General features: G+C 36.8%; 1 protein-coding gene across 1 annotated transcript in view; it reads left to right on the forward strand.

Moving 5' to 3' along the window:
* The window catches only part of SMAD5 (SMAD family member 5), a 47877-nt gene that overhangs the window by 15120 nt on the left and 19122 nt on the right, over nt 1-13635 (forward strand). Inside the window, exons 2-3 of the mRNA XM_079915693.1 lie at nt 4548-5101; nt 11680-11931. Coding sequence (XP_079771819.1) covers nt 4699-5101; nt 11680-11931 — 655 coding nt within the window. The 5' untranslated portion in view covers nt 4548-4698. The remainder of the gene's footprint in view (nt 1-4547; nt 5102-11679; nt 11932-13635) is intronic.

Consider the following 13635-nt stretch of genomic DNA (forward strand, 5'->3'; position numbering starts at 1 on the left):
TTCATGTGTGAATAGCATGTTTGAGTTTATAAAGCATCTATTACATGTATGTATATGTGTGTTTTCAATACTTCAGGCACACATTATTTTATTACTTCATCATTTTAATGACTTGGGAACCATCATCCCTATTTTATAGAAAAATTAATAGGCTTAGAAAGAGTGATACCTGGTCATGGTCATATGCCTAGTAAAGGACAGAATCTGATCCTCTTCTGTTTTCATTACATTGATAATACTTAAATTAAAAATAGAGCATTTTTGAGTTATAAAATATTTAAATGTAGAAAAGTAGAGAAAATACTATATGTGATGATTTGTCAGATTTTCTTCAAATCTAGTTTTAAAAGAAACACACCTAAAGCTTTTCCATGTGTTCTTCCACCTTCTTTCTTCTTTCACCAGAGATAGTCAGTATTCAGTATCCTGAGGTTGGTATGTATCATTTCCATGCATACTTTTATTCTCTTACTATATCTGTGCATGTCCATAAAGAACTCCTTTTTTTTGTTTTAAATTTTACACAGTTGCTCTTATAAAGGTATATATGTTTTTACAAATTGCTTTTTTTCAACTCTCTACTCACTCACTTATTTAATAAATAAGCACTATTCTAGGTCCAAGGGAATATGATGATGGATAAAGAAGACAAGACTACCTGCCTTCTAACATTTCTGTGGGGAAGGCATGTAGTTAATAAATAAAATTGATATGATATCAGATTATTATAAATGTCATGAAAGAAAATTGAACAGGACCAGGGGATAGAGAATGATGCAGGAGTGGGATGTATGCTATTTTAGATAAAGTGGTCAGGGAAGTCCTTTTTCAGAAGGTGACTTTTGAGCAGCTGAATTAATTGAGAGAGAAAGCCATGTTAAGATCTGGGAGTGGAGAATTCCATGGGAGGGAACATCAAGTGCAAAGGCCTTGAGGTAGAAATGACTTTGGAGCATTTGAGAAATGGAAAGCCTTCAAGTGTGGTTGTGTGCAAAGTTAGCTAGGAGAATGCTAAAAATGAGTTTGGAGGAGAAGCCAGAGGCTGGATCATGTAGGTCCTATAAAGTAATGTTAAAGAATTTGGATATTGAGTGTAATGGGAAACTGCTGGATGATCTTTGAGCAGAGAAATGACGTAGTTTGATATACTCTTAAAAGATTACTTTTACACTGGAATTCTGTGTATTAGAAAAGAATATGGAAGCTGTTTCTATATAGGTATGGAAAGATCTTGAAGATAACGTTTATACATTTTTCTGTACCTTGCTTTTTTTCTTTTCAATATACCACTATTTGTGTGCAAAAAAGGTTATGATTATTTATATATCTGTATTTGTGTAAAATTTCTCTGGAAAGACATAAAAGACAATACAAGAGGGATTGCCTGTGAGAAGGGGACCTGAAGATGGGCAAAACATAGGAAGGAAGCTGACCACTCTGCACTTTACATAACAGGAAAATATTTTTAAATTGTTAACAGAAAGTGTGTACATCTTCAGTATTCAGCCAGCCAAATTTTCACAAAGTGACTCTCTCATAAAATCACCCAGAGCAAGATGAACTTTACCAGGATGGCAGAAATCCTCAAGCTCCCTTCCAGTCAATACCCCCACTCTTCCCTTTAAAGGGTAACCACCATCCTGAGTTCTAGTAGCATGCATGAGTTTCACCGGTTTTTTTGTACTAGCACTCTTAACTCCATTCTGTTCTATAGTAGATAATAGATTCTCTCCTATTTTATTTATTTCTTTAATTTATTTGGCTGCATCGGGTCTTAGCTGTGGCACTTGGGATATTTGTTGCGGCACGTGGGATCTTTCCCTGCGGGGCACAGGCTCTCTAGTTGTGGCACGTGGGCTCCAGAGCACGCAGGCTCAGTAGTTGTGGCTCACGGGCTCTAGAGCGTGTGGGCTTAGTTGCCCCGCTGCATGTGGGATCTTAGTTCCCTGACCAGGGATCGAACCCGCGTCTCCTGCATTGGAAGGCGGATTCTTAACCCCTGGACCACCAGGGAAGTCCTTCTACTATTTTTATCTTAGAATTATGCCTTTGTTAAAAGGTTAAAAAAATACAGAAGCATATAGAACAAATCATGCAGGACCCCTTTCTATTTTGCTTGTCTTCCATTCCATGCCTCTCCCCAGAGGTAACTGCAATGAATAATTTAGTATGTAGCCTTTTAGTCCTTGTTTTGGGTTTATATACACAAATAACTTTCCCCTTTTTTCTTGTTAGTACATAATATGGTTAGTATTTAATAGTAATAGTGATACTAGGTTAGTAGTTAACATTTATTAAGCACTTTCTGGTGGTTAACTACTAATCTAGTATCTGGTCTTAAAGCTCCTCTGCTTTTGTCTCTCCGTTCTTCAACATATCATTGCTCATACATCTCTCTCTCATACACATGCACTACTCTGTTTAGCTTCTGTTATATTCTAGTATTACAGAATAAGGTCTCAGTCAGCCAGGCCTATCTGCTCTCTATCCTAGGAAATGCTCTCTTCATATCTGCCTATGGATTTTTTTACTTGTGCCCCTTTTCCTTTGAAATTTTCCTTCTCATCTCAGACAACCAAACCATGCCTTTACTTTCGGACCCAGATGGCTTATCTTATATCCTTAATGTTGCTACAACTGAAATAAGCCTTTCTTACAGTTTGTTTAACTCATAACACTTTATACTCTGTGACCTGTTACTGAAAAACGTGCTTTCATCTTTTTGTTGTATTTCTTTGGTTTAAGGTAGGCAGTTTTGCTTACCTGATGAAAATTATCCTGTGTAGCATTGGGAAAGATGTCCTGCATAGGGTTAGGCATATCCATCCATACATAAGGAGTATACCTTCACTTCCCTGTACCCTTCCTCCCATGGTTCCAGCATGGCAGTCTGGATAGCCAGTACTGAGCATCTGAGCACATGTGACTTCCCAGTGGCAGCAGGTTGAGTGGAATTTGAGTTTAGTGAAACAGGGTGTAAGTTGTTCTCTGCACTCTGTATAGTCTGGCCTTGCAAGTAGGGAGAAGTCAGTCTAATTGAAGATTGTGCAGTTCCTAGTGACAGGTGCCAAGAGGTTATGATACAGGTTTCTTGGGTGTGGTGTACAGTGTGAATAAATGCTTGCAGCTCTTAGCCCTTTTTGATCAATTAAGCACTTTTTAAAGGAGGAACCGTAATGTTCCATAGCTCTACATGTAACCCTTTTCTCCTAAAGAGGAGTCAGTCAGTGCTCCTATACTTTTCCTTTTCTGGATCAGCACCTAGAACAGTGCCTGGCACTTAGTAGGCTCTTACTAAGCACATATTGAAAGAATGAATCAGTTGGCTCTTAAGATGAAATTATTTGGTATATGACTTCTTTTTTTTTTTTTAAAGTACCATCATGGCTGTTCACAGTACATGGCGACAAGCAATCAATACATATTTGTTGAATTTAACTCTGTTTTATTTTACTTTATGTTTACCTGAGTTTTAACTGAGCACATGTGTTCTTTCCTGGGAAGATGCACCCCAATCCAGAATAGGCTTGATGCTAGAATTTGCTAGTATTTGTCAAAGACAGAGCGTCAGCATTATTTGGCAATTTTAGGCATAAGAAAGGAAGCATCTTTTGTTACTGACATCCTTTTTCCAAACATTACTCCTGCTATTTCACTAGCTATTCATTGTCTGTGGTTGGCTGTATAGTGACCACAGGGGATTGTACCACTCTTATTGGTGGAGTACCACTGCATATTGCTTCCTCTTGTCACCATCACCAAGGGCTTCTTCAGGGTGTAGAATGGTGGTCTGTCTGGAGCAGGTTCATTAACTTAACATGCTTAAAATATCAGAGAAGGCAATAGGAATTATGAAATTATAAACTATCTTTTTTGGGATTAAACTTTGAATTTATTCTCTTTAAATCTAGCATTCTTCATTTTAAAAGTAGATACCTCCCATTTTTCTGGCAGTTAAGTATGTTATAATTTAGTTGAGGGTTTGGTACATCTTACGACAACTTCTAATAAAATTTGCATCTATAATAATAATGTGACTTGAGTACTACTATGACTTTTGCCCAAATCTTACAAGTCTGTGGAACATTTTAAAGAGAATAATGACCCTAGGGAAGAGCTAGATTTCTCTTAAGACTTTTGTTCAAATCAGGATAATATCATGTTCAAAACTGACACAGCACATAACCTGGATATCAATGAAGAAAAGTACATTAGAATCAAACCTTAGATTTGGGGGCTTCTGACCGAAAGAAATAAAGGTCTAGAGGCTGTTTTTTTTTTTGGTTGGGGGATAATACATAGAAAGTAGAGCACCCTACTTTGCTTTTGGTTATCATTTGGCATTGCCAGTGAATTACTTGTTCATATTATGAAGAAGGAAGTGAGTGGTCACAGGACTAAGAAAATTTCTCTTTCTACACGTAGGTTTTTTGTTTTACTTTGTAATCCTTTTCTGCTATTATTTAAAAGTAATATGCTTTTCAAATTATATTGATTTAAATGTATGTTAATTGCATTCATTTAAATTTTCCCCCTTTCTCTTTCAGGACTTGAACCAATGAAAGAAGCTTATGGCACTTATGAAGATAAATGTCACTCCTCCCTTTTTAATTGGAACTTTTCTTTAGGACTTGTATATGACTTTTCACTTGTGATCTGACTTTGAGTTGCAGGAAGGTTTCTGAAGATTTAAATCAAATGACGTCAATGGCCAGCTTGTTTTCTTTTACTAGTCCAGCAGTAAAGCGATTGTTGGGCTGGAAGCAAGGTGATGAAGAGGAGAAATGGGCAGAGAAGGCAGTCGATGCTTTGGTAAAAAAGCTAAAAAAGAAAAAGGGTGCCATGGAGGAACTGGAGAAAGCCTTGAGCAGTCCAGGACAGCCAAGCAAATGTGTCACTATTCCCAGATCTTTAGATGGACGCCTGCAGGTTTCTCACAGAAAAGGCTTGCCCCATGTTATATATTGTCGTGTTTGGCGCTGGCCTGATTTGCAGAGTCATCACGAGCTAAAGCCATTGGATATTTGTGAATTTCCTTTTGGATCTAAACAAAAGGAAGTTTGTATCAACCCATACCACTATAAGAGAGTGGAGAGTCCAGGTAGGTTTTAACTCCTCTGGGAAAAATTATAAAAACTTTTCTCTTTCTGATTTGCATTTGACTGAATTTAGTAATTAAGAAGGTTGTTTTAGCTTTATGTTTCCTTCTTAAAGATTTTAATCTTGGGAGGAGTACTGGATTTTAAATTGAGCTTAATATATGGATGATACAGCTCCCAAGTGGCTTGTTCTAATTCATTGTTCGCTGTAAGCAGCCAGTCGTATATACACTCTGCCATTCCTCTATTTTATCTGAAGTCTAAGTTCTATGTGTGTACTACATCCCACTCCTTTTTGTTTATTTTTTATTTATTCCAGCATTGTATTTTCCCTCTCTGCTAGACTTTTTCTGAAAGCATACAAGCATGTCATGATACAGCCCAACTTCAAATAAAAGTTAAGAAAGAATTTCTGTCTTGACCTCAAGAATATGCCCCCACCTTCAGTCTACCTTTTATAGTAGTCTCCATGTTTATTATCTCCACATTACTTTCTTCCTGTTCTTTCTTGATACCCCTCTAGTTAGTCTTCCTTCCCTACCATTTGACTTGTCAAATTCACTAATGACTGCCTTGTTACAGATAGAGGGGTCATTCATTCTCAGTCCTCATCTTACCTGCCCCATCAATGTCATTTGATACAGTTGCTCTTTTTCCCTCCCGCTCAAAACTTTTTTATATTGGCTTCTGAAACATTACACTCTCCTAGTTCTCCTACCTCACTGGCTGTTTTTGCTTAGTCTCTTTGTTGGCTGTTTTCCTGTTTTTACAGGAGTCAGTCCCTGGACTTTTTCTCCATCTATATTTTTCCTCTGTGTACTTTTATGTTATCACATGTCCTAAAACTATCTATAAGCTTATGTGCACATTTTGAACTCCAGAGTCAGCTTCTCCTGACTCTGTATCCAGTTGCCTACTTAACATCTCCACCCGAATGTCTAATAAACATCAGATTTAATATGTCTAGATAGGACTTTGGATTTGTTTTTCCCACTAAGTCTTTTATTTCCTCCAGTTTTCCCAGTTGAAGTACATGGCACTAGCATTCATGTAATTGCTCCCTAGAAGTCATCTTTTATTTCTCTCTTAGGTTCTGTGTTTGAGCTATGAGCAAATGCTGTTTGCTGTACCTTCAAAATATATCTTGAGCATATCATCTCACCATCTCTAACACCACTACTCTAGTACAGACCATCATCATCTTTCACCTTAAGTAGTCTCCTAATTGGTCTCTCTGTCTTTTTTCTTTCCCTCAACCCATTCTGTTTTCTATTATAGCATCCAGAGTGATCTTTAGAAAATATATATCAAATCATGTCAGTCCCTGCCCAAAACACTTTAAAGGCTTTCTGTCACATTTAGAGCAGATTTCTACAAGGGCTTACATAAACTATCCTCAAACTTCCTCTGTTCCTTGGACTTGCCATATTCCTGCATCCAGGCTTTTTTCCAATGCTGTTTCCTCTACTTAGAGTACTCTCCCCCCAGGATCTTTTCGTGTCACATTTTCTCATTTCATTTAGTCCTTGCTCAAATGCCCCCATCACTTCTTGACTCTATTAGGTATTTATTTTTTTTATTGACTGATGTGAGAAGTACCTTCCTCTGGCTCATTCTGTACTGCATTCCCAGTGCCTAGAATAGTATTATTAACTTGAACTTAGTAGGGAGTGCTCAGTAAATATTTTTTTGTATTGACTGAATTATATAAGCTGAGATACTAGCTGGGTACATTAGTTATCTATTGCTGCATAACAAAGTACCACAAGGTAAGTGGCTTAATACATGTTAATTATCTCACAGTTTCTGTCAGTCAGGAGTCCAGGCATGGCTTAACTGGGTCCTTTGCAAGGCTGTACTCTAGGTATTGGTCAGGGCTTGGGTCTTACCAGAGGCTCACCTGAGAAAGGAGCTCCTTCCCAGCTCATGTGATTATTATCAGGATTCAGTTCCTTGCAGGCTGTTGGACTCTGTCTGGTTGTTGACTGGAGGCTGCCTTCATTTGCTTGCCATGGGACCTTCTTCATAAGTAGCTCACATTCATGGCCACTTACTTCTTCAGAGCCAGTAAGAAAGTGTCTTCTTGCCAGAAGGAACATTGTATTCTTGTGGAATGTTATCGCGTACATCCTGTCACTTTTGCCATATGCTCTTGGTTAGAAGCAAGTCACAGATAATATACTCAGAGGGTGGGGGATTACTCCAGGGGTAAATACCCAGAGGCAGGAATCAGGGTAGCAACCTTAGTCTGCGGGCCTCGCTGGATTTCACTGAAGATAATATAAGAGCCCAGTATGGTAAAAAAGCTATAAAAATAACATTGATTGTGGAGACTAGCAAAAAAAAAACAAAAATAGTAGTAATGGTGCTGTCAGGGAAAGTTCATTTTAAGGGCTTTAGAGCTGCCAGGTGGTATTTGAGGTGATTCTCAGTTTCTTGTTGAATCCAAGGAGAGCTGTAGCCTGAGGAATTGATGAGGAAAGGAAGATGTGAGGATTTAATAGAGAAGTGTAGTTTGAAAAATTCCCAGGCTTGATATTTGCTAGAAGTTGTTGGAAAGAAAGTCAAGGAATTTAGTGTATTCCCCCATAGCTAGGGTGTGTCCAATAATCAGTCAATAGAAATGTCTTATTTTTGTAATATGTTTTTCTCAGCTGTGATTCATTCTGTAGAAAAGACTGGGGCTTAGGCCTGGTATGCTTAAGCAAGTTAAGCAGCTGTGGCACAGGATGGATCACTTTATAGTATCAGTATTAATAAAGTCATAATAACAGTAACAGTAATAGTAATAGTAATGAACATTTATTGAGCACTTAAGGACGAGACACTTTCCTAATACTATGAGGTTATTCCTTCATAGGGTTAGAAAATGGTACTAACATTTTACAGCACTCTAAGTTTACCAGTAAGTTTACAGACAAGGAAACCAAAACTTAATAGGGAAGTACCTTATATAAGATCACATAGTTACTTATAGGGAAGTAACTTATATAAGATCACATATAGTGGAGCCAGAAAGTATTGCAGAATGGTAAAAAAAAAAAAAAAGGATGGAAAATAGTTGGAAAGTGCTAAAAGAAAAATAGAGGGCCAACCCAAGTGATCCAGTGTTTAATAGGCAGTATTGTCTACTGGTTAAGACTATGTTCTGGAACCAGACTTTCTGGATTTGAATCCTGACTTTACCAATGCTATCAGTGTGACCACAGGCAAATTAATTAGCCTTTCTGTGACTTCGTTTCCTCATCTGTAAAGTGGGAATAATAATATGTACTTCAGGTTAGTTACGAGAATTAGATGAGTTAATGCATGAAAAGTGCTTAGATAAAACATTAACTGGCTCAGAATAAGTTTCAAATTAAATATTCCAATAAAATAATACATTCTAGAAATCAAGCATTGGAGAAAATGGGAAGGAGAAAATTATCAAAGAAATCATACTAGAACAGTTCCCAGAACTGAAAATCGAAAGGGCCCAGTGACTGAGTAACCAGAACAAGGGGCAGAAAAAAGACCCACACATGAAATTTTAGCATATCATGGATAAAAAGAAGATTTTGAAAGCTCTCAGAGAGAAAAGTCAGGGCACATAGAAAAGACTGGGAATGAGAATACTGGATTTCTCAATGCAGTTTTAGATTCTAGAAGAAAATGAAGCAGTGCCCCCCAAATTCAGAGAGAAAAAGTTATCTATTCTGGAATCTGTCTGCAGATAAACATAAGACAAGATATTTTCATATAGGCCAGGGCTCAAAATTTCTCTTGCTTACATCCTTCCGTAGGAAGCTAATAGAGAATGAGGTCCAGGAAATGGGATCCAACAGGAGAGAAGAGAAGGGGAAGTCCAAGGACCTCAGATTTGTAGGAGACTTAAGTAGCAGCCAGTCTAGATTATAGCAAAGGATGGAGGATCAGGGGAGAAAGTGGAATCAATAGATTATTTGTATATTTGTGGGATCTGGAAAATAATATTGATGGGAATTTGATAGATCTGTTGGACTTCTGGAAATTAGTGGTACAGACTTGAGATTAAGCAAATGAAGGACCAGGGCAATAATTAATAAAAACATTGTTCAAGGAAAAATATAATCATAATATATACTTGTATTTATTATTTATACATAATAAATACAATTCAGCAGTGAATTGTATTTATATAATTTGTATAACATATAAAATATAAACCCTGGTTATTGATTTAACCAAAATTTTTTATGTGACTTTATTGTGGGGAAGGGCAAGGGGAGTGGGATAGAATGGTTTAAGAAAGCTACTTCATTTGCCACAAAAGCAAGTCTACGAATAATGTCTTGACCAACCAATAACAACAGTATAAGCATATTACTTAGTAGTGCACAAAGTGAATGTTAGAAGAAATGGCTAAGAGTTTAAATTTGTTGTCTCTGGAAGCAGTATAGGAGGAGGCTTAGAAATTGTTCTTTTTGTTTATAATCTCTTGTAGCATCTATTTTTTTAAACTATCCATGTATTATTTTTGAATGAAAATTAAATAATTTCTAAAAAAAAGATGTGTATAGATAATATACAAGTAAGAGAGAAATCAGTGATTTTAGTTCTGCCTCAAAAAAAAAAAAGTAAAGAAATCCTTACTGGATTGAACTCCTAAGTAGTTATTTCACTAAGTCTTTCAGATTACTAGCCAGCTACACATAGACATTCTTACTGTCTCATGCCCTACTGTCCAGTGGCATCTGTCCCATCATTTTGTAAGGGGAACAGCAGTTAGTAATACACTGTAGAACAAAGCGATTGTAATCAGATGTTAACTACATAATCACAACACTAATTCAGTAAAATGAAAAGAGATAAAAAAACAGTACAAATTACAGAGCTTCTGATTCCTCAGGTTCATTCTTACTTCAGGGAGGGGAAGTGTGACCCAGTTAACATAAAAACAGATTGATTTTGTTCCTGCTGACTGATGTCAGAGTCAAAGTGAGATTTTCGGAAGTGAAATTACACTGACAAATATAGGAAAGTTATAAAAGAGATGAATTAGTACCGTAAGAGTTTAGAGAAATCAGGTTTGTTTCAATTTCCTGTAGGGAAAGGTGATCAGATATTTGTATGTGGTTGACACTTGGGTCTTTAGAGAAATTGAATATTTGAATAAAGTGAATGTGCTAAGAAAAAGTATATCTCTTAAAATGTTTAGGCTTTCTTGTATATATTTTCATTATTTTCATTATGGTCGTGTTTAGAAAATATGGTTATATTTTCATTATGGTCGTGTTTAGAAAAATTATTTTGAATGGAAGACCTCTACCTAGGAATTGTTAACTGTTTCCAGTTGGGAAAACTTTACTGAAGAACATAAAATGCAAGATCTCTCAAAGAAAGAAAGGTAAAATGTCCAAAATTGGAAACATGGAGGCTTTCAGGGCATGTGCATAGCTAATCTCAACTTTATTCTCTAGTCTTACCTCCCAGTTCAGTGCTTAGGCCACCTGACTGTTCTTTCTTATCTTTATCCATCTCCTCCTTTACATTCTTTACACTCTCCACCCCTAGCACTTCCGTGTGAAATGCTTCCAGGTCTTTAAGGTCCAATCAGATGTTGTCTTTTCCATGGTATTTTGTTTGATTCCTTGCTAGCTGGGAATACTTACCTCTGTTCAACTCCCAGTGCATTAAGTTCTCTGTATTATTGTTGTTTTTATCTATTTTTTAATTTAAAAAAAATTTTAGGTTATATTAATCCATTATTTTATTTCAAATTAATATTAGCTTCTTATTTCATTAAAAGCATCCACAGTCTTGAATGGTAAAGAGCAAACATGCAAAGCAGTAATGTCATGGAAATAGCTACCTTGGTTGCAAACTAAGGGATGATACTTTTGTGCACACGGTTCAGGATGTGTTCCCTGTTGCATGTAGACAAAGCAAGACCAACAGCAGTAACATCTAAGGAGATGATGGCATATTTACCTTTTTTTTTTTTTTTGGCGGTATGCGGGCCTCTCACTGTTGTGGCCTCTCCCGTTGCGGAGCACAGGTTCCGGACGCGCAGGCTCAGCGGCCATGGCTCACGGGCCTAGCCGCTCTGCGGCATGTGGGATCTTCCTGGGCCGGGGCATGACCCGTGTCCCCTGCATTGGCAGGCGGACTCTCAACCACTGCGCCACCAGGGAAGCCCCCCTTTTTTTTATAGGTATAGTTGATGTACAGTATTATATAAGTTTCAGGTGTACAACATGGTGATTCACAATTTTTAAAGGTTATACTCCATTTATAGTTTTTATAAAATATTGGCTATATTCCCTGTGTTGTAATTATGGTTGTTCTTAAATGTGCTTGATTTCTTATAGAATAGGAGTGATATCTTCTCTGCTTTGGATGTTCTGTCTTCTAGAGTATTTTATATAGGCTGAGTGCTTAGAGAATTTTTGGTTTAGTTATTTTGTAAATATAGATTCAAGGTTCTACAAAGCAGCCCTTCCTAAAAATAAATTGTTTTAAAAGGTTTACAGTCTTCCCTGAAGACTTTCTGTCTTTCCCTTCATGTGTATGAGATGTTTTAGTCGTTGCTGACAGATGACTTTTGATTTTTGTCTTTCAGTCTTACCTCCAGTATTAGTGCCTCGTCATAATGAATTCAACCCACAACACAGCCTTCTGGTTCAGTTTAGAAACTTAAGCCACAATGAACCTCACATGCCACAAAATGCAACGTTTCCAGATTCTTTCCATCAGCCCAACAACACTCCTTTTCCCTTATCTCCAAATAGTCCCTACCCTCCTTCCCCTGCTAGCAGCACATATCCCAACTCCCCAGCAAGTTCTGGACCAGGAAGTCCATTTCAGCTCCCAGGTAAGATTATTTGTTTTATTGATACAAAAAAATAATTCCTAAGAGTTAGCAGTTGTTCTAATACTGCTGATCCTCTGGGTGAACTGTTAATATGCCAAGAGCCAACTATTTTTGACTATTCTTTGGTAATTGTTTGACTTCCAGAAGAGTTTGGAATTTTATTTTGCCAAGTACCATAAGTTTAAAAAAATGTAAGTAGACATTTTTCACAAAATATAGAAACAATCCTGAAATTTGTATAGAACCATAAAAGACCCCGAATAGCCAAAGCAGTTTTCAGAAAGAAGGACAAAGCAGAAGGCATCACACTCCCTGATTTCAAACTGTATTACAAAGCTGTAATAATCAAAATAATATAATATTGGCATAAAAACAGACACATAGATCATTGGAACAGAATAGAGAGTCCAGAAATAAACTCATGCAAAAATGGTCAATTATTGGGTGGGCCAAAAGGTTTGTTCAGTTTTTTCCATAAGATGGCTCTAGTAGCACTTAGTTGTCTTTAACTTCAGTTGGAAGAGTTTTGTTAGATTGTATTTGACAGCCGTCATATCAGCATGCATTTAAAAAGAGACTTATCAAAATTGGTCAGTTTTTGTGCAGTCATTTTAATATTGAAGATGGAAGGAAAAAAGCAACATTTTCAGCATATTATGCTTTATTATTTTGAGATAGGTAGAAATGCAACTGCAACGCGTTGGAAGTGACAAGTGTTGGTGAGGATCTGGAGATATGGGAACTCTTGTGCACTGTTGGTGGGAATGTAAATTAGTACAGCCACTTTTGAAAACAGTATGGAGTTTCCTCAAAAAATCAAAAATAGAACTACCATGTGATTCTGCAGTTCTACTTCTGGATATTTATCCAAAGAAAACAAAAACACTAACTCAGAAAGATATCTACCCCCACCATGTTCATTGCAGCATTATTTACAGTAGACATGATTTGGAAGCAACCTAAGTGTTCACTGATAGATGAATGGATAAAGAAGATATGATAACACACATACACACGCAGTGGAATATTATCCAGCCATAAAAAAAGAATGAAATCTTGCCATTTGTGACAACATGGGTGAACCTTGACAGCATTATGCTAGATGAAATAAGACTGAGAAAGACAAATACTATATGGTCTCTCTCAAGTAAGATATGTGGAATCTTAAAAAATAAATAAGAAACTAAGCTCACAGATACAGAGGACAGATTGGTGGTTGCCAGAGGTGGTGGGGGAAGTGGATGAACTGTTTTTTTTTTTTTTTAGTTTAAATAAATTGAATTTTTTAAAAAAGCAAACACAATTTGGGGGAGATCAGAGATTACCCTTTAAGAATAATGACAATAAAATAAGATAGAATTTAAAAATTGCACTCCCTCCTCCCAACCCACCTTCCCTCTCTCATTGCTTGATCTTTCTCTATAGCATGTATTACAATCCAGTATAGTATATATTGTCTTTATTTACAGTCTGCCTTTCCCCAGCCTCCCCCGTCTTGACTATAAACTCCATGAAAACAGGGATTTTATAGCATCTTTTGTTTATTGCTACATACCCAGTACCTATATCAGAATCTAGTATGCAGTAGATCCTCAATAAATATTTGTTAAATGAATAGACAAAGTTATAGCAACACATAAATACATTTACTGCTAACTATAGATATAACCATGTGTCAAGTGGTTGCCAGTGCAGCTTGAGAGA

Source organism: Stenella coeruleoalba (assembly GCF_951394435.1).
Source record: "Stenella coeruleoalba genome assembly, chromosome: 3".
NCBI lineage: Eukaryota > Metazoa > Chordata > Mammalia > Artiodactyla > Delphinidae > Stenella > Stenella coeruleoalba.